Source organism: Staurois parvus, unplaced genomic scaffold (assembly GCF_062004578.1).
Source record: "Staurois parvus isolate SC_StPar_1 unplaced genomic scaffold, SC_StPar_1.0 ptg000155l, whole genome shotgun sequence".
In the NCBI taxonomy this organism is placed as follows: domain Eukaryota; kingdom Metazoa; phylum Chordata; class Amphibia; order Anura; family Ranidae; genus Staurois; species Staurois parvus.
Genome location: NW_028317951.1, coordinates 24,416,768 through 24,437,981, shown reverse-complemented (window position 1 = coordinate 24,437,981; position 21,214 = coordinate 24,416,768). Strand labels below are relative to the sequence as shown.

The 21,214-nt window shown below is 40.7% G+C and overlaps 1 protein-coding gene across 1 annotated transcript in view; it reads right to left on the bottom strand.

Annotated features, from left to right (window-relative positions):
• Positions 1–21,214, bottom strand: part of USP13 (ubiquitin specific peptidase 13) — a 121,414-nt gene that overhangs the window by 56,917 nt on the left and 43,283 nt on the right. Inside the window, exons 2-7 of the mRNA XM_089675553.1 lie at positions 20,659–20,784; positions 12,793–12,853; positions 4,938–5,059; positions 3,943–4,085; positions 2,823–3,007; positions 906–1,000 (exon numbers count right to left, since the gene is read on the bottom strand). Of these exons, the coding sequence (XP_089531679.1) occupies positions 906–1,000; positions 2,823–3,007; positions 3,943–4,085; positions 4,938–5,059; positions 12,793–12,853; positions 20,659–20,784 (732 nt within the window). The remainder of the gene's footprint in view (positions 1–905; positions 1,001–2,822; positions 3,008–3,942; positions 4,086–4,937; positions 5,060–12,792; positions 12,854–20,658; positions 20,785–21,214) is intronic.

Genomic DNA, 21,214 nt, shown 5'->3' with positions numbered 1-21,214 from the left:
CCCCAGGTTCAGACATACCAGCCCCCAATGATGCATCTAGCCACACCTGCCAGCCACTAAGAATGGGCTTCGGCTGTCTCCTGGGAGATGTAACCAGAGTCTCCCAGTGGGTTGCAGGACCCCTCAGAAAAGTGGCAGTGAGGCCACAGGTAAAAAGTGAAAAGAAAAAAAAAAATGAAACAGCCCCCACCGTTCCCCCCAAAAAATGAAGAGGAGTGAAGTTCCACTTTAAGAAGTCTATTGCCAGTATAACTAGCAGCAACCACATTTATACCTGCCCAAGGTGAGGGAAGCTTTTTTCAACAACAGCATTTCAAATGACCTTATGGTCATCTTATATGTACTGTAAGTGTTAAACAGGCAAAGAATATTGAAAGTCCAGCCCATGTGGTCAAAAGCAACCCCTCCACACACAACCACCTAGGGAAGCTCATTATTAGCCTGAAGCTATGATATCTAGCCTTACTGGTTAGTTTTGAAGTGCAAGAGACAGGAGGGAGACTTGCACACATAACTATGGTAGCTGGTCCAAAATTGAATAATCAAGTGCCATGGATTTTGGGACTCCTGAAGTGCTTTATAGAGTATCTCAGCACATTTTGGTGCCTGCTTTCAATATCCCATGCCTGTTCGTGCTTTTGAACTGATCGTAACATACATTTAAAGGATAATTAATTTTTTATGAAGAAGAAACTTTAGATTTTATAGTGTAATTTCCACATCTCAAGAACAAAGGCTAGCCCTACCTTTCTCCAGATAAAAAGGCAGTATTACTGTTAAAATGGACAGCAAGTCCATAACCAGAATGTAAAGTTCATATCATATATAAGGTGAAGTCAGACAGAAGTTAGGAAAAGTCAGACGTAAAGAAACAAAAAAAAAAAAACAACAGTACTGATAGTTACCCCCTGCATCTGTAACATATCGATGCCAAAATGTGCAAGGTGTTTGGCAAGGTGGGGATCCACAACAGCTTCTTCTTCATCAAATGAATACACATCTGCAAAGAAAAAAATGCATACAATTAAATTGTATCTCAGATAATGCTGAGAATCTGAGATGCACAAATTTACAATTGCATGTAACGGTTTGTAACATAATGTCTTAGCAGTGTGCAGAGTATTTAAAGAAAATCTATTTAAAAAAAACATAGGGCAGTCAGGAACATACCCATTACAGCTTCGAAGCACTGCCATTAGTCCTACTGGTTAGTAAGGCAACCTGTCATAGCGAGTGTTAGCCCTCTGCTTGTCAGGCTCGACAATGGCAAGTACCTACAGGAGTTCCCCCTACTAATCTTGATAGAATTACATCCCTGTGACTCCTGAATGATGGATTGCATTTTATCATTTTTTTCAAGGGCTAAAGTGGTTGTAAACCTCAAACATGAAATGTGAACAAAGCATATCCCTCTATAGTGTGTACTCAATCCAGACCACTCAGTTGTCATTTCTGTCTGCTGCTTCGTTCCTCTGCTGTCACTTCTGACAGGTTTTCCTGACACCAAGAGAAAAATGGTGACAGATTGGTGATGGTAGATTGACAGCCTCAGCGCTGTTCGTGTGTGTGGGGGGGGGGGGTTTCATTTGATTCCCCCTGAACTGTTAAACTGACTCATGGCAAAAAGTATAATTCACTCTTACACCACAACATTCACCCACTGGAGGGAGTAAAATCAGAACTTTATATCTGTAATGTCAGTGACTTGGTGAGAACTGGAAATTAATCTGTACTTGGCCAATAAAGGACAAAGCAGCAAAGTTCAGCCCCTTTCACTTTAAAGGTGCTCCTTCCCCTACTTTTTATACTGCACCCACTTAATATTTGCTACCCCACTGGCTTGTTTAACAACAACAGTGAAATAACTGGTACTTCTAAATATGAGGAACCACTTGACTCTCTCCTCTTACTAACACCATGCATTCTGGGTACTGGAGCAGAACAAGATCACATATGGGCAGGAGTAAATTCTAAACGCTCTGTAAGCGCCGCCCAGCACTGATCTGGAACTTGCATGCGGCATTTTGATGGAGCTCTGTAATGCAAATAGAGTAGAAGGGATGTGAATCAAAGGCAAATATTGGAAAATGAGGGAGGGGGTAAGCAATAAGTGAACCAGCTACTTGATACTGCATAGAAAAATACAGGTTTATCTGGCCATTGCCTAAGCCAGGGAACTGGTATTTTTAGAAGCAGAAATCAACAATAGCAGGCGCAACACTTCTTCAGTAGAGATAAACTTTGAGGGCCAGATGACCCAGCGCCAGAGACAACTTAGTGAAGTACTTTTTTCAAAAAAGGAGTTATAAGGCTGTGGCCCCACTTTCTTTTAGGAAACGTAAAGTATGCTTTCTAGGCATGTGGTCAATATAATAGTAAATACATGTGGCAGGCTGCTATCCTAGTCATATAAAAGTGCATTAAAACAAACCTGCTATGAAAGGAACACAAAGGATGCCACTGATGAGTTCTCATGAAATTGCTGGAGAATGCTGATCTTTGACACAAACTTAAATAAGACTTTCTTGGCCTGCATACTTGTTCTAGGCAGCAACTTAAAATACTAAAGCCAGTGGAACAGCACAACAGAATTTTCAGGAGGTTACAAAGGTGGTCTTCATATTTCTGCAATTATGAGATTACTTTGAATCCACAAAACACCAAAAATTATAATCAATACATATGCAGCTGCACTATGATTACCTTACAGCAAATGTGGTACCAGTAGCCAATCTTATCACACAAGTGGACAATACCCTTAACCAACCTTGATATCAATCTTAGGGAATACGTTCATATATTTACAGGAAACGGTCATATACCTGCTCCATCAGGCGTAATTGATCCAAGCCTAACAGCCAATGGATAGCCCATTTGCTTGTGGTGCTCCAACGCGTGACCATTCCCTCCACTGCCTGAGCAGAACCACCGTCCACACAACACGGAGCCATCTGTCAGGTTTAGCCACAAGTTCTCTCGAAGTTCACATTTTGAACACTTCCAGCCACTGCAGAAAGTTAAAAATTTGTGGTCTACATTTGTTCACATACAGTGTTTTAGAAGCTGTTTAGTGCATAACATTATTTTTGTAAAGACACAATATCCCTGAGTAGAGTAGAATTGTAACCTTATTCAATCACTTGCAATAAAGCTCAGTACGTGGCTGATGGTTCTGATCAGCATATGTACACAGGGGTGTATTTACCACAAGGCAAACAAGGCATTTGCCTAGGGTGGCACTTTTCAGGGGGGGGGGGGGCAGCACTGCCCCTCGGAAGAAGGGATGGAAGAAGGGACACGTGCAGCACAGGGACTTGGCGGGTTCCGAAAGAGGCTGCGGGTTTCATGACTGTGTATGCACAGCCTGACTCTGATTCCCGGGGATGTCCAGAGCTGTGAAGGTTAGTGTCTCTCTCTCTTGCCATGGGGGCTGGTGTAAGGGGGACAGTGGTAGTGGAAGCAGGGGGGCAGTGATGTTGTTGGTCAATGTCAGGTTCTCTCTGCGGAGGGGAATTTTTGTGTTTCCTAGGGCAGCACAAAACCTAAATACACCACTGTATGTACACCATATGAGACCAGTGACCCCACTCGTTTAGACAAGTTTAGAACATTGCCAGATTATCAATAAGAAATTCAGCAACTTTTGGTCTGAACAGACTCTGCCTAATTATACATACATCTACAGTACTTTGCTAACTAATGCATTCATGTCATGTGTGGTTAATATGGGTCAGCAACAGTAAACACGAATAGACTACGGATGCATTGTCTGTGCACCATTAAGTTGGTAGTGTAGACTTCTGAACATGGGCATTGGTCCTGAGCTTTTCTCATCAGCCTCTGTTATCATTTCAATAGAGCTGGTTGGAAGAGAATTTTGGCCACAATGATCAATGGTCAGCAAGCTTGGATAATGTGATATAAACTTTAGACATAACTCACCTTGGTGGAATCTTCACTCCATTGTCTATTTGTACAAGATTATTTGCAAACTTTGACACTTTTAATTCTTCTTCCCATGACTCTTGTTCCAACTTTCTATATGGAGACTTGGAATTTAGAACAGCATCGCAGGCGATAGTAACCTGTACAAAGAGGCAAGAAAAATAGAACTTGGAAAAAAGTAATATTCACATTAAAAAAATTATATCTTATGTTTTTAACTTCGTTACTAGGATGCTTCTACCCATTGATGTAATGATCACTTTTTAACAAATAGATTATCCATGTGAAATACTTGCTATTGGAAATGTTCGGTTATATCTGTTCAATGTGTGCAAAACAAATATCTACTGATCATGTCAGAAATCCAGAGCTGTTTTGTGTGCTGTTCACATTTCATCTGTTATCCCAAGAAGCTCAATTAGTCCTCCCAGTTCCTATCTTGAAAATATAGATCAATGAGTCCTTATGTTGTGGAGAGTAGAAAAAAAAAGTTGCAATTCATTACTTTATCCAAGGACAACAGGGCAGGGCTGACACCCTTCAGCCCACAAAAATTCTGTGTTTTCAGCCCACTGCAGGAATTGGGAGCTGAATGCATTTCTGGAAAATCAATATGTATTCTTGGTACTTGCAGTGTCTAAGAAATAAATCACGGGGAAATGTACAGGTATTGCAGAGATGTTTTTTTTTTTTGTTTGCCCTGACATTCATTTGCCTCAATATTCTGCAATGGAGCAAGTATGTCTAAAATAGTTTTTAATGATCTTTCAATTGTGGGCTTATACTGACTGACAGCTGCTGACCACCTATTTTTTATTTTTAATAACTCAATTATTTTCTAAACTTTTAATGAATTCATTCAGGAGGATACACACACTCCTTGGGCCTTGCAACATTTTATAGTGTTTATAAGTATTTTTGCTCAACAGAAGAACAAGAGGTTCCTAAAATAATCTACTTCATAATTCAACAAACAGCACACTTTCACTGACCAGTGCTGGCAGTTCCTCTATGTTGGGTAAAGCAATTTCAAAATGATCTGGAAATATAACAAGTTTAGCTTCATCTTCATACTCATAGTCATCACTGTTGAAATCAGGGTCAATTTCAAGGTCTGAAATACAAGCCAGTTAATATAAATACATTATTATGGTTAGGATTTTGATCAAATTCCTGTTAGTGTTTCGCCTAGCTGTGGAAACTTGTAAGATACTAAAAGTTTAATTTCCAAAATGTAAAAAAAAGTAAGTAGATCAGGTGGACATCCAGGGCAAGTATGTTTACCCTTTAGACACCATTTGCTGACACATTTCTAAAATAGCATAAGACCAAAATACATTTTCAAAAAAACAATCTATGTCTTCCCTGTCCACTATTGATGGCTATGACAAGGTAAAACCACAACCTCCCGTTATTCCCAATGCTCTTAAAGATACAATTTCCATTTGCCCATAAAGGACATCCCCTCACGGCTAAGCTCCTATGTCAACCGGTTCCTGAGCAAAACAGGAGGATAACATCCAATCCCGGTAGCAACCCTTACACCACCCCCCCCCCATTCCCCCACCATTGTTTGAACCTGGTGAATTGATGCTTAGGCCCAAACACTTTCACAAAGGGTAGGTCAAATGCTCATGCCTCGGAGCCCCACTCAGCGAGGGCTCCAGCAGTACAGGGATGTGGTGATGAAGAGTGACTGAATAACACCCATTTAAGTGAATTAGAAAGTGACAGCGTCATTTTAAAGCAGAACGTGCACAGACAATATAATTCCAGGTGTTTAGTAATGGGAACAAATACACAGCAAATTGTAAAATTGGCGACAGGCTTAGCTTTAAGGGGGCCCAACCTTGTTTTATATTGCCTCACCCACAAATACCTCTATCATGCTAGTTATGAATAAGAGTGGTTGTACTATTTTGCATTTGGTACAGACCACCAGGATGTCTTCATCTGCCTTGATTGAGGCAGGCCTGCTTGTGTGCTGAGTTTTTAAAAGGGTTTTGGCCACCTCCAAGGAAACGCGGCACTCTATGCATGTATTGCTCTATATATGTACCACAAACAAAAAGAGGAAGAAAAAAGGCTGCACACCTAAAAGGCTAACCTCAAGGTAATTTTATTATGCAGTTATAAGCCATTGGAGACATGACAAGACAATCCTGCATGACAGAGGACTCCACCCCCCCCCCCTCCCCACAGAAGGTATGACAGCCATGGAGTGAGGATGGTCAACTGGTAAATGGGAGTCCAGTACTATAGTACACAGTAGCCAGTCTATGTGATAGAGGATACTGAAGGAGTATACCAGTGAGATGAACGTGTATAACCAGTCCAGCCTGTGATCTGCACAGCTGATATGACTAAGGTAGCATCACAAATCGCTAATACTCACAGTCCGATGGGACCCCTGGGCCCGTGATGATAAAGGCTGAAATAATGGTGGGATTTTCAAGTCCAGCAAAGAATCTGTCTGCACTCCCGTGGATGGCTGCCAGTCCTCCAATTCAATATATTACCATATATACTAATGCTATATGTTTATGCATTTATGTCTGTCATTTAGCTGTGTCAAATATCTGTATGGTTGGCACATCTAGGAGTCCCCGATGTGTCTAGTAGGCTCATATTCCATCTAGTGGGTGTTGGTGGGGGTGTCAATGGGCTGGTATTATCTTCCTCAGTTCCTCTTTCTCCTTTGTGAGGGGGGTGGCAGAACGGGAGGGTCCTCCATCTAAGGGAGGGGTTTCTTGTGGGGGTGTTGGGGTGTTGGGGGGTTGATAGGGTTGGTGGGGTGGGTTGTGTCAAGGGTTGGGTCAGGTCAGTCCCAGTGGACCAATTCTATCCTCAGTCCATCCTTGAGGGTCCCCTCTTGATATCTTGGGGGGGTAAAGTCCTCTGTCATGCAGGATTGTCATGTCTCCGATGGCTTATAACTATTTATGGTGCATAATAAAATTACCATGAGGTTAGCCTTTTAGGTGTGCAGCTTTATTTCTTCCCTTTTTGTTTTTGAATATTGATTAGGTAGCACCCTTCCAGACATTCTGGTGGCACCTCCACTTTTAGACACTGTACTTGGGTTCCCCAGCATTTCCCAATTCCCTTTTCCCTGATTTTTGAGACTATATATGTACCAGTTTGGGTGTTTAGATATACGAGTAGGGACCACAATTTACAGAAGTACCTTATCATGGCAGTATGGCATTATACTGATTTTCAAATACTGTATATGCAATAAAAATCTCTAAATGTTAAGTTTTCAATGCCAGCTAGCTGGATTTAGTTACTGGGAACATTTCCCTTCCTGTGAACTGCCCCATTCAAATGTACCTGTCACTTGATAGTTAGGGCCCTTTCACACCAATTTTCTTCTGTTTTTGCACTACAAAAAGCGGAAGAAAAATGGATGACCATTAAATCCTATTGAACTCTTTATACCACTCAATTGCAGGTCAGTTGCATTTTTAAAAGCATTGCAGGTTACATTTTTGATGCGTATTCAAATTGATACCAAAAATGCACCTCTCCATTAAAATGCATTGAAAAGCATCAAAATGCATGTTGAGTCACATGTCCATGTTTTACAGGTGCATGCTGATGTCAAACGGAAATGTGGCAAAGACCCAACAAAAATGCATATGCGTTTTTAACCCTTTTTTTCAACAGAGCTGTGTGAAAGCAGCCTTATAGACATGAGCAGCTGTCACTTTTTGGGTTTGCTGTCAAAGCAGAGCAGCTGATGGACTTCTAGGTAATCGTGAACTCTGGAAAAAACAACACAGCCCAGGCAGAAGACAAGAGCAGTGACTGATTGGACATGCCTGCCATAGAGTGAGATCAGCTAACAAAGGGGCCATCACTGCAGCTATTATTAGTTCTCTTAGAAACTCAAGATAAGAAAGGTTCCCGTTGTTCCTCTACTTAAAAGATGCCTCTTTAACGCACAAGAGTTTACTTTATAGAAGTTGGAAGTATTGTAATTATAAATAACTGAAGGTGCACACAAACCTGGCTCAACATTCACATTTAAGGCTATGATTAAAATGATTGGAAAAGATCATTTTCTATTTTTTTAAAAACAACAAACATGTTTTATCTACTCTGTGCAATGGTTTTTCAGAGCAACCCAAATTCTCCTCTTCTCGGTTCTCCTGGCGACACTCCTGGCTGCTCTGCTCGCAAAGTGCCCACATAACAAGCGCTTGCTTAGGGGGTACACATGTGTGCTCACTCCCAAGCCAGCTCTGTATGTCCAAGGACACAGAGAACTGCTCATCCCCGCCCCCACTCACAGTAGCAGGAGCAATGGCTCAAGGTTGCAATCTCTGAGCCAATGAGCTGCTGCTCTCATGGACATCACTAGATTGAGATCAGGCTCAGGTGAGTATAGGGATGGGGGAGGGGGTGGGGGTGGATGCATATTGAAAGGTTTTTTTTTACCATAACCACTTGCCTACAGGGCACTTATACCCCCTTCCTGCCCAGGCCAATTTCCAGCTTTCAGCACTGTTGCACTTTGAATGACAATTGCGCGATCATGCAACACTGTACCTATATGAAATTTTTATCATTTTTTGTGACAGATAGAGCTTTATTTTGATAGTATTTAATCACCTCTGGGGTTTTTATTTTTTCTTAAACAAACAAAAAACCACTGAAATGTAAAAAAATAAATGTTTTTTCTTAGTTTTTGTTATAAAATTTTGTAAATAAGTGATTTTTCTTCTTCACTGATGTGCGCTAATGAGGCTGTAGTGATGTGCACTAATAGGCTGCACTGATGAGGAGGCACTGGTAGGTGGCAATGATGGGCATTGACAGGCATCACTGATGGGCACTGAAAGGCAACACTCATATATGGCACTGACTGGCACCGATAGGCGGCACTGATGCACACTGATAGGCAGCACTGAATGGCACTGATAGGTGGCACTAATGCATACTGATAGGCGGCACTGAATGGCAGCACTGATAGGTGGCACTGACTGGCACAGATGGGTGGCACTGAAAGGCAAAAATGAAAATACTACTATAGTAACCTCCTCTCTGTGTACATAGGACCACCCTCCAACCATCAATGTACACTCACCAGCCACTTTATTAGGTACACCTTGCTAGTACAGGGTTGGAACCCCTTTTGCCTTCAGAACTGCTTTAACCACTTTACGTCCGCCCGCCACCCCAAAATGTACTGCGAACAGGCGGCAGCTACAGGACCAGCAACGTAGCCATACATCGCTGGTGTTATAGTAACACCCACACGTCTGCTGTGTCCACCGGACACAGCTGAATAAAGATGCCGGTGAACGGGGCCCGGTGAACATATGATTGCTATGCGATCACAATGACAACAAAGCTGTTATGAATCAATCTGATTCATAACAGCTCTGGTTCTCTTCCTGGTGAGCTGTGATTGGTCCACAGCTCTCACATGGTACATTGGTCCAATCACAGCACACTGTACCATGTGACCAGCTGGAGCCAATCGCAGATCATCGTATCATAAACTGTCATGAACGTAACCCAATCATGACAGTTCAAAGCAAACATTACATTGTAGGAGCAAGGAAAAAAGAAAAAAAAAAAACCCTGATCATCCCCAGAGTACTACAATGGTACTATGGTAACATACTACTCTGATAGAAGTATTTAAAAAAAAAAGAAACTGTAAAAAAAAAAAATAAAAATGTTTAAAAGAAAATTTTATTTTTTTTTTTAACTACTTGCCACCCGCCCACAGGCGAGCAGCAGCTTTGGGCAAAGCAACGTATCCTTATATCGCTTTCTATTTCCGAGTGTACTTGCGCATGAGTGCGCCCCCCATGCCAGTCCAGGGAGAGAAGAGAGTAAAAGAACTACATCTCACACACACATGCACACAGCACATTTAACCCTTTTCTGGCCCTTATTAACCCTTTGATCACCACTCCACCCAGCCAGTGACATAAGAACAGTGTCAGTATATAGAATTTTTCACTGATCACTGTATTTCTGCCACTAGAGACATCACCTAGCGTCAGGGTCTGTAAGCTCCCTTCCCAATAAGGGTCAGATAGCATTCGATTGCCCGCACACTACACTCACGCTATAGGTAGCGGATCACCACCATTACTAGTATAGTGTTTGTACGGATAAATATATTGATCACGAACAGAACTAGTGCCTCCCTAGAATTAGTGTTCCCAAAAATGCAGTGTTAGCAGGATCAGCCCTGTTCACTGCCAGCACTAGCGTTTAGCCCTTCCGCTATTTTTCACAGAAGATTTGTACCAATTGATTGTGGGCAAAAGCAAATTATACGCACAACAATATATCGTTGCCCACTCAAAATTCAGCTCTTGCCAGACAATTCACATGGAAACCTATCATGGTTTCTGAATTTAAAACTTTTTTGGGCCTAACCCTCAACATGGGCATTACAAAAAAGAGTGAATTGCGGTCACTTTGGTCCACAGACCCAATTCATCATATTCCCATGTTCTCTGCTGTAACATACATACCCAACATGGACTAGCAATGTACTGGTATGTCACTGGACTTTGAGTGATGATAATGGGATGATGCCTGCAGCTACATGTTCAGCTTCTAATATTGGCCCTGGATAGTAGAAGCACCTCCCCAAATGACCCTTTTTGGAAAGTAGACACTCCAAGGTATTTGCTAAGGGGCATGGTGAGTATTTTGCAGATCTCATTTGTTGCCACAAGTTTTTGGAAAACGAAGAAAGAAAACGAAAATGTTTTTTCTTTTTTAAAGCCTGTAACGAAAATGATATCTGCAAAATACTCACCTTGCCTCTTACCAAATTCGTTGGGTTGTCTACTTTCCAAAAAGGAGTAACTTGGGGGGGGGGGGGTTTACTATACTATCCTGGCATTTTAGGGCCTCCAAAACTGTGATAGGTAGTGAGGAAGTGATAAGAGGAAATAAGCTCTTTGAAAGCCTGGATTGGATTTTGGGGCCTGTATGTAGTCAGGCTGCAAAAAAGTCTCTCACATGTGGTATCCCCATACTTGGGTGAAGTAGCAGATTGTGTTTTGGGGTGTTTATCCACATATACCCATGGCGTGCGTGAGCAATATATCTTTTAAGTGACAACTTTGCGCAAAACAAGTGTCATTTTCCAAAAATTTGTGGCAAAAAATAAAATCATCCATGGACTCAACATGCCTCTCAGCAAATTCCTTGGGGTGTCTACTTTCCAAAAAGGGGTTATTTGGGGTGGTTTTGTATTGGCCCGGCATTTTAGCACCCCAAGAAATGTGATAGGCAGTCACAAAGTAAAAGCTGCATAAATTCCAGTATATATACACCATAGTTTATAGATGCTACAACTTTCACACAAACCAATATACATGTATTTTATTTTTCTTACCAAAAACATGTAACAGAATACATTTTGGCCTAAATTTATGACTAACTTTGAGTTTACTGGATATTTTTTTTTCTATAACCGAAAGTAGAAAATATAAATTTTTGTTCAAAATTTTCGGTCTTTTTTCATTTATATCACAAAAAATAAAAAACCCCAGTGGTGATCAAATACCACCAAATGAAAGATCTATTTGTGTGAAAAAAGGACATTAATTTTGTTTGGGTACAGCGTTGCATGACCACGCAATTATCAGTTGAAATAGCGCAGTCCCGAATAGCAAAAAATGGCCTAGTTATTAAGGGGGTAAATCTTCCAGAGGGCAAGTGGTTAATTCTTCGTGGCATCGATTCAAGAAGGTGTTGGAAAGATTCCTCTTAGATTTTGGTCCATATTGACATCATAGCATCACGCTGTTTTTGCAGATTTGTTGGCTGCACATCTATGATGTGAATCTCCCGTTCCACCACATCCCAAAGGTGCTCTATTGGATTGAGATGCTCAATTGCTACTAAGGAGCCCAAATTGTACCAAGAAACTATCTCCCACACAATTACACCACCATCAGCCTAAACTGTTGATACAAAGCAGGATGGATCCATGATTTCATGTTGTTTACGCCATATTCTGACCCTAGTTTCTGAATGTCGCAGCTGAAATTGAGACTCATCAGACCATGCAACGTTTTTCCAATCTTCTATTGTCCAATTTTGGTGAGTCTGTGCGAAGTATTGCCTCCGTTGCCTGTTCTTAGCTGACAGGAGTGGCACCTGGTGTGGCCTTCTGCTGCTGTATACCCATCTGCTTTAAGGTTCGACATGTAGTGGGTTCAGAGATGGTATTCTGCATACCTTGCTTGTAACGAGTGGTTATTTGAGTTACTGTTGCCTTTCTATCATCTCAAACCAGTCTGCCCATTCTCCTCTGACCTCTGAAATAAACAAGGCATTTTCATCCTCACAACTGCCGCTCACTGGATATTTTCTCTTTTCGACCATTCTCTGTAAACCCTAGAGATGATTGTGCATGAAAATCTCAGTAGATCAGCTTTTTTAAAATATTCAGACCAGCCCATCTGCCACCAACAACTATGCCACGTTCAAAGTTACTTAAATCCCCTTACTTGCCCATTCTGATGCTCGGTTTAAACTTCAGCAAGTCGTCTTCCCCACATTTAGATGCCTAAATGCATTGAGTTTTTGCCATGTGATTGGCTGATTAGCAATTTGTGTAACCAAGCAATTGAACAGGTGTACCTAATAAAGAGGCCAGTGAGTGCATTTCACATCAGGACTATGAGCTGGCCATTGGGACATTCCCATTCCATCCAATAGCAAGCTGGAAGGGTGGAAAGGCATTTACAACAAGGAATATTAGATGGATGTGACCTTTGAAAATTCACCAAAAAAATAGTTCCACAGATTTGAACAGTCAGTATTAAAATGCAATTACAGAAATGTAATTTTGCTTACCTAAAAATAGCTTGCTATTGATTCGTCTTGGTAGTGTTCCACCAGATGCTCCAGTTGCTTTCTAAAAACCAAAATATTAGAATAAACCCTACATTAATTTTGGTTGGTATGTATTTAAATCTGTGCTTCTCATCTGGGTGTTCAAGCATCCAACAAGTCATGTTTTGAGGATTATCATTGATGGCACAATAGTAGATTAAACAGTTTTTCCACAAAAAAAAAACAACAAAAAAAATCAAACATAACCTGTTCGTATTGACTAGAATTGAAAAACACTGATGTGTAGAACCATTAAAATGTAAATTCTTGCCTATTTTGCTTAAAATATTGAACCATAAAAACCATACTCTAGGTATAAAGTCAAAACCAAAATGACAATAGTATACATACAGCAATTTGGAATATACAAATAAAACATACATTGCACAGCAAATAGCTGCATAATCCAATTATGGTACACAATTGAAATTTAAACAAAAATTACATCAATGGCTTTTTTTTACCATTGTGATAATATGCTTCAAATTTATTATTTCAGTTCTGAGAAGACACCACTGGGTTGTTTCATCCTCACAATCCTTCTATGTCTAGGACTCTCCACACTTGGCCACAGCAAATCTGTTAAACTGTTACGGCTGATTTCCCAATAGTTTTTTTAGTCTACATGCACACAATTGGGTATTCAAAGTGAACAGGAATTTGCTTGTGGCATGACTGGATAACAGACATGAATAGTCATATAAATTCTGAGTGAAGATTCTCAATTCCTTTAGTAAACTGGCCTCTCTATGCCTCAATTACAAAATATTGTGAGGAGTAAGGAGGAGTAAGGAGCAAGATGAAAAATTTGTCTCGAACAAACACCTTTCAAACCGGTTAAAATTTTATCAAAAAGCTTAAAAAATAATACTAAAATGGACAATCTGCAAATAATGGAGCAATGCCAGGCCCCAGTGTTTAGACTAAAGGCTCATTTACATTTGCTTCAACTTCATCACACATAAAAGCATATACTGCTTCAACATGATATTTTTAATGTGTTTTGATGCTTTTGTGATACTTCGGTGTTGCTTTTTTGAAGCTGTAATGAAGCTTGGCAGATGCCCTGTGTGTGTTAATCTTCTATTTGTTTTAAACAAAACTGGCTCAGTATTACCCTCACTCAGCAGATCCCCAGCACCTTAGTACCCCTGTTCAGCATTAGTACCCTCATTCAGCAGATCCCCAGCTCAATAGTACTCTTGTGCAGCAGATCCCCCCCGTTCAGGAGGACCCCCAGCTGTGTTGATGTCCCACTCAGTAAATTCCCCCAGCTTTGCTGATCCCCAGCTCAGTAGTAACCCCCTGCTCTGCTGACCCCCCAGCTCTGGTGATTCCCCAATCAGTAGTAACCCCCAGCTCTGTTGATCCCCACTCAGTAGTAGCCCCAGCTCAACTAATTCCCCATTCAGTAGTAACCCCAATTCAGCTGATCCTCTGGTTTGCTGACCCTCCTCTCTCTCTGGTCCCAGATCACTTCCCGCTATATTGCTCCCACACTGCGTACCACATGCGACATTGCAAGTTTCTCCTGCTTCGGTCCCTCCAAATACCTCCAAAATGAAGCAAAGATAAAGCTGAATAAAAGCCTCTCAACAGCTGCAGGTGCTGTTAGCGAGCTTTGTCATAGGAATCTATGGGGGCTTTGGAGATGCTTTGAAGCACCAAGAAAGAGACAGGGAGTATGAGTTTTGAAGAGAAGTGAAGCAAAGCAAACTCAACGTGTAAACAGGAGTGTAAACTAACCATTTTATTTAGTGACAGGTGCGTTGATTGGCATTCAGAGTGCTTTAAAAAAAGCTTGTCCAATGCCACATTTTGGAGAAAGTATAAACAAGCCCTAAACATAACCTACTAATTATTTCTCCTAGTTTCGGATGCTGGGACAATTGTTTGTGCCCAACCAGCAGAAGGCATAATGTGAATGTGGACACGTCTGCAGCTGCACCACACATCTGGCACACATGGCCCAGGAAGAAAAGGTCCTCTTGATTTATTTTTATTACTCCTTTTCAGACCTGATCAGATGAGACTCTCTGAACAAGAAAAATACATAAAGTTTTATTGTATTTATTTTTTCTTCATTGTTGAAGGCATGGGAACCTAATAAGTTGTCAGAGTTCATTTCAAAAAAGGGCTGATTTTTTTCGGAGACCATATAATAGTATAACAATGACTTAAACTTGTGCTTAGTGGAGTTCATATTTAATAAGGTAGTGCAAAGTGTGGTAACCTGAGAGGAAAAGAGTTAAGAGGAAACCCATGAAAGTTATTTGTTCATGAAGATCCTCACTTATCAAGGTCAAGGTATAGTTAGCAGTAGTTAGTCACATTTAACTGGACGTATTCTGTATTGTTGAACATGTTTTGCAGCTTATCCAAGCTGCTTCGGAGCAGCTTGGACTGAGTTTCCCATGTAGTTATTAATGGTGGGGTATGTTCCCAAACACTCAGAACTAAAATTGAGCATATTGGATAAGCTGCAAAACATCTTCAACATTGCAGAAAAAATCCAGTTGAATGCGACCAACTACTACTAGCCATGGGAGTCACTTGGTGCTGCATACGAGCACCGGACTCTGCTCTAAATTTCTAAATGTCTGCAATATGCCATGTTCTGTCCTGGCCCTCTTGAAATAAGTTGAACTGGGAGAGATCCTGAGTACTCATAAATTGGGAGTGTGAGTTGGAGGTGCTGATCACCTTGAGGGAAGAGGGGTGTTGGTAGTGATGTATCTGGTTGGTGGATATCACGGCTGATAATGTATTCAGGGATGAGGTAATCAGTTTGTGGGGATTTGATGGATGGCCTTGAGCCTAGGTTGATTAGGGGTGTCATGACCAGTCTGTGGTAGTTAAAGGGTGCTTGCCAGCACACATGTCAACAATGAATGTGCAAAGCACTGGAGAGTTTTGCAGACATATTTTGCTAAAGCATAATGAGATAAATAAAGGAATGCCTGTTCTTGCATGTGCACTAATTTAACATAGTCTAATGTATTGTATGGCAGGGAAATGAGTAGTTGCCAGTGAAGCCAATTCAAGTGGGCATTGTCTTATGTAAGATATAATAAAATAGATGCCATATCTTTATGATCTGTATCACTCATATATGGCTCCTAAAGTCCTAGGAGTTTATTCTACTGTTACAAAAGAACACAAAAACTGCTATCCTCTATATAATGTGTACTGTCCTTTCAGGCCCATGTCCAATTTCTGTTCAAATGCTGACTTAACCTCCGCAACGTCTCCAGAATATGCCCTTTTCTAATCGATCACACCACAAAGCTTCTAATTCACTCCCTGGTTAGCTCTCTCGACTACTGCAACTCCCTCATTGGATTACCTTTACATAGGCTATCCCCCTCTTCAGTCCATCATGAATGCTGCTGCCAGACACATACACCTTAACAACCATTAAGTGTCTAGTACCCCTCTCTGCCAAACCCTCCACTGGCTTCCACTCGCCCAATGAATAAAATTAAAAGTACTAACAACAACTTACAAAGCCATCCACAACATTGCCCCCAGCTACATCACCAACCTGGTCTCAAAATATCAACCAAACCGCTCTCCTCCCAAGACCTCCTGCTCTCTACTTCCTGTGTCACCTCCTCCTATGCTCTCCTCCAAGACTTCTCCCATCCTATGGAACTCCCTACCCCAATCTGTCCGGCTATCGCCTAATCTATCCACCTTTAGACGATCCCTGAAAACCCTTCTCTTTAAAGAAGCCTATCCTGCTTCTAACTTTCTCCATCAACTCATCCTCCACAGTTATTACCTTTTGTATCCCTTAACCCTCCCTATTAGATTGTAAGCTCTAACGAGCAGGAACCTCTGATTCCTCTTGTACCAAATTGTATTGCTGAGAAAACTGTTGGCGCTATATAAATGCTGTATAATAATAATACTGCAGCAAAAATCAATTCTGCATTCCAGAATCCCACAATGGAGTTGATTCACAAAAGGCAGATAGGCTGTTCACTTACCAGGGAATTTTCCCTTACTTAGCAAATGAGCTCAAACATAGCTTACTTTCACCATTCAAAGGTGTGCTAGCAAAAACACTTTTTTGTTTTAAAAAATTCTTCCTTGCATGTGATTGAATATTCTTTATAAAGTGAATTTTCACCACATTCACTAAGCTAAGAAAAAATTCCCTTGCAAAGTGAACTGCCTATTTGTCTCTAATAAATTAACCCCTGTGTGTAGAGCACTTTATTCCTAGGCACTCTGTTCCCATGTGTAGTACCGAACAGGTCAATCTACCTTTGTGTTGTGATGCCCTGTCTTGCAGCTCATAACGAGAAGGTTACGTAGGATTAGGAGTTGTTTTTATAACATGAAACTGTGACAGGTGGCTTTGCTACAGGCCAAGAATCTGCCTGCAAGTGGAAAGTTCAGGAGAGACTGCAACTGGTCTCCAACAGTTCTTACATTTCCGGGGTTTCGGTAGCACTGTGTAAACACAGGTTTGGCTTTTTTAAGTTAACGCATTCAGGACTACGATACAGTTTTAGAATCTCCATAATGGGCCACAAACGGCAACCCAACTGTTGTTGATGGTGTAACCATTTGCTGCGCCTTCAGAATATACGTCATCTGCAGCTGTTCTTTTTACAGACACAAATACAATAAACTGCACACAAAGGAGTGTTTTCAGAGTACATCTCTGCACTTTGGCATGCTTTAAAATGTGAATAATTCCAGAAATTATTAGCCAACCAAACACATCATATACAGGTTTAAACATGTAAAGAACCAATTTACAACTGTAAAAAGCTGGACAGCATAGAACCCCTTACCAAGTCATTAGCAAGTTAAGCTGGCCGTTCATTAGTAGATATTTGTACTAACATTTGTACAAAAATTCTCTTTAGGACTTCAAAAAAGTTTGCTTTTAAGATTCTATTTTCAAATGGACTTGCTCAAATAAAAACCACATTCACTTTTAGAAATGCATTAATTTGAAGAAAAATTACCATCCTGCTATTTCGGATATTTTCATCACATTGTTCAAAAAGAAATATTGATTTTGACACATATAAAGAGTTATATGGTGTCCACATTTTACATATTGCTAAAGAACTGAGGATTTTAGGGGACTAAAACAATGACACTAAAACATACATAAAAAAAATATAAAACACTAGAGATGAGAGCCAAATATGTTTAGGAACCCAAAGGAGAAGAGATTGATAAATTAACCTAAAATGTAATATATTGCAGATTACCAATAATTAGATGTCTTGGCTACATTAGTTTTTTTTTTTTAGGCTTCCCCCCTCTGTTTTCACCTGGTGATCTGGCCAGAAACACACCTCCTGTATTAGAGTGCCCCCTCTATGGATGAAGGAGCACAGGGGCACCATTGGCAACATTTTCAGTCTTGGGGGAGGGGTGTGTTAGATAGACTAGCAGAATTAAATACACTAACAAACTGTTCACATTGCAGTTAAATAAAAGCAGATCAGTCCTGATCCAAAGCTGATTATTGTAAGCACCCCTGTAACTGGTAAATGGTTTGTCACAACACTCTAATTGCTACATTTGTAGGGCAGCTTGTTCTGTTGAAAAACAAAAGACATACTGGTTGGATCACCAGGTGAAAATAAAGGAAAGAAAGACTAAAAATAAGAAAACCAATACATAACAAATATTAGCAAGCTGCGATATAATACGTTTGCTTTTAGGTTTAATACAACTTTAAAGATAAGTTCACCTTGCAGGTAAACAAATGTGTATTCATAATTTATTTCTAAGGGGCCTGTAGAGTATTGCATTTGCGATCAGCAGGTTCCTGCAGATCGCTTTCTGCCTGTATCTCCTGTATGGACAGACAGTTTCTTGGGAGCAAAAAGATCAATGAACTAAAAGAGCACTCACCAGTGTCCTCATAGTTCATAGACAGCTACCAGCCATCAGCCACAATGACTGACTGTACTTGTAATCTATTCATTCGCAGGAATTTGTAAACGAATGGCACGGCTGTGTGGGCAGAGCCCCAAATGGCTGTGTTGTTTTCAAATTGTGAAAGCGGGTGCAGGGAGAAGATTCCTTGGCCACTGTCACTGAGATGAGGGGATAGGGAGATACAGGTACCGATACGGGGGGTTGTGTGTACTGCAGACAGGGGGGAGGAGGGGGGCGGCTATTTAAAAGCAGGAGAGGAGCAGTGTATACTGTGAGCTACCGCTAAATGTCACTGCCGATTTTTAAATGTAATTAACAGAATTTTTTTTCCTTCACTATTGCTCCAAGGAGCTGTCATTCTCCCCGCCGCGAAAGGAAACAAAGGGGCAGGGTCACTGAGTAATGCCACTGGGTGACTCCACCCCTTTGTTTCCTTTAGCGGCAGAGAGAATGGCAGCTCCTTCTCAGAGCTATAGTGAAGGAAAAAAAGCAAAAACAAAAAACAAAGCAGGTAATTACATTTAAAAACCCGCAATGACATATAGGGGCAGCCAGTGAGGGAGCCTGAGTGTATACACTGCTCCCTTACTGTATACACTGCTCCCTTACTGTATACACTGCTCCCTTACTGTATACACTGCTCCCTTACTGTATACACTGCTCCCTTACTGTATACACTGCTCCTTTCCTGCCCCCTCCTTGCACACACTCCCCCTCCCCCCTACAAAGAGGACCTGTTACTCATACTATCACAAAAGGAACTATTGGTCCCCTATGTAATAGCAATCATAAGTTAAAAATAAATAAAAATACACATTAAAGTAAAAAAAAAATACAAAAAAATTTGAGCCTCCCCAGCCCCACATATGAACACATTTTGGTTTTCACCCACGTGCATTGTGAATTTTCAGTATCAGTTCTGGCACCATAATTTTCATTTTGGTGCACCACTACTAAACAGGGCCGTAACAGGTAGCATGTTCAGGAAGGTGAACTTAACTCTTAAAGCATATCTATATAACTGAGGATTTACAGGAGCTAAATCAATTACACTACAGCATAAATATTTACATAAATAAAACTACAGAACTGGGAGCTAAATAAACTTTATGAGCCAAAAGAAGTAGGAACTGATAAAACAGATCTAAATTCAAATATAAACCTAGTCCACTGGTCCCACACCGGACTACCATTACAGTGCTGTTCCCGACTCTTCTAAAAATTGACCACTTTGGCAGGATCTCCTGGAATCCCATGGGCCACCGCTTCACTTCCTCTTCTGTATGTTAAGACACAGTTTAGGACTGGATTTGGGGCAAGGCTCTGTTTGGCTGCTCAAGCTATGGTAGCCAATTAGAGTCTCCAAACTACACAGGACAGGAAGTGAAGGGAAATCTCCCCAACAAGACACAGAGTGTAAAATCCGGGAGGTGTTTATCTAAAATGAAAAAGAAATTTGTGGTTTTACTTCAACCTCCATATGGCCAGTTAGAATTAGCGATGGTCAAGTTAATCTTATGGTTTACAAATTTGGACCAGTGTATAGTCAACTTGTATACACAGTAAACCATCTGAAGGGTCCTTCAAGAAACACCCACACTTTCAGATACTTGTAAATGTAAAGAGCAGTATCAGACAACAGATAAGGCAAGGATATATTCTATAAATAAACTTTAAAAGGAATTATATCACAAAATACCCACTGAAGTTCCTGGCTCAAAGGCTGCATACTAGGTCCAAGGCAGTAAAAACGAGCCTGAGCAGCTTCACTTCCAGTCACATCCCTACCTAGATCTAGTACACACACCAGGAATCAAAGAAAGGCAGCATACGTGGCTTCTCACACAGGTATTTTGCTTCATAAACAGATCATCTTTCATTTAAAGGAACAGATCATTGTAGTAATCTTACCTGTCTTATGTGACGTTTCAAGTGCATATAAACACATTGCCCTGTCTTCCGATAATGTCGCTCTACGTGCTCCCTTCCAAACCCCAGGAATGTGCTCATGCACACAAACAGACCGCCTTCAGATAACTAAAAAGTGGAAGGAAAAAAAAGACAACTTCATCTATAGGGCAAACCAAAATCTACATTATCAGCCCAGACACAATATTCAAGAGTGATAGGTATTGCTGCAAAGGATAATGCCTTTCACCAATTTTACATAACTTTTTTAATGTTAATTTTTTCCATTTCTTTTATAAACTCATTTAGAATTACACATTAAAAAGGTATACTGCAGTCAAAATTCAACTTTGAAAATGCACAACCAGCCTACATAAAGGATGCTTCAATGAACCTGCAAACCATGAGTGTCTAACCTTTTGAATTTCCTGGGCCACATTGGAAGAACAGGAGTTGTCTTGGGCCACACATAAAATACACTAACAATAGGGATAACTGATGAGCAGAAAATGTCTGGCAGATCACAAGTTAATGATCACCAATATAGATAATGTACCTG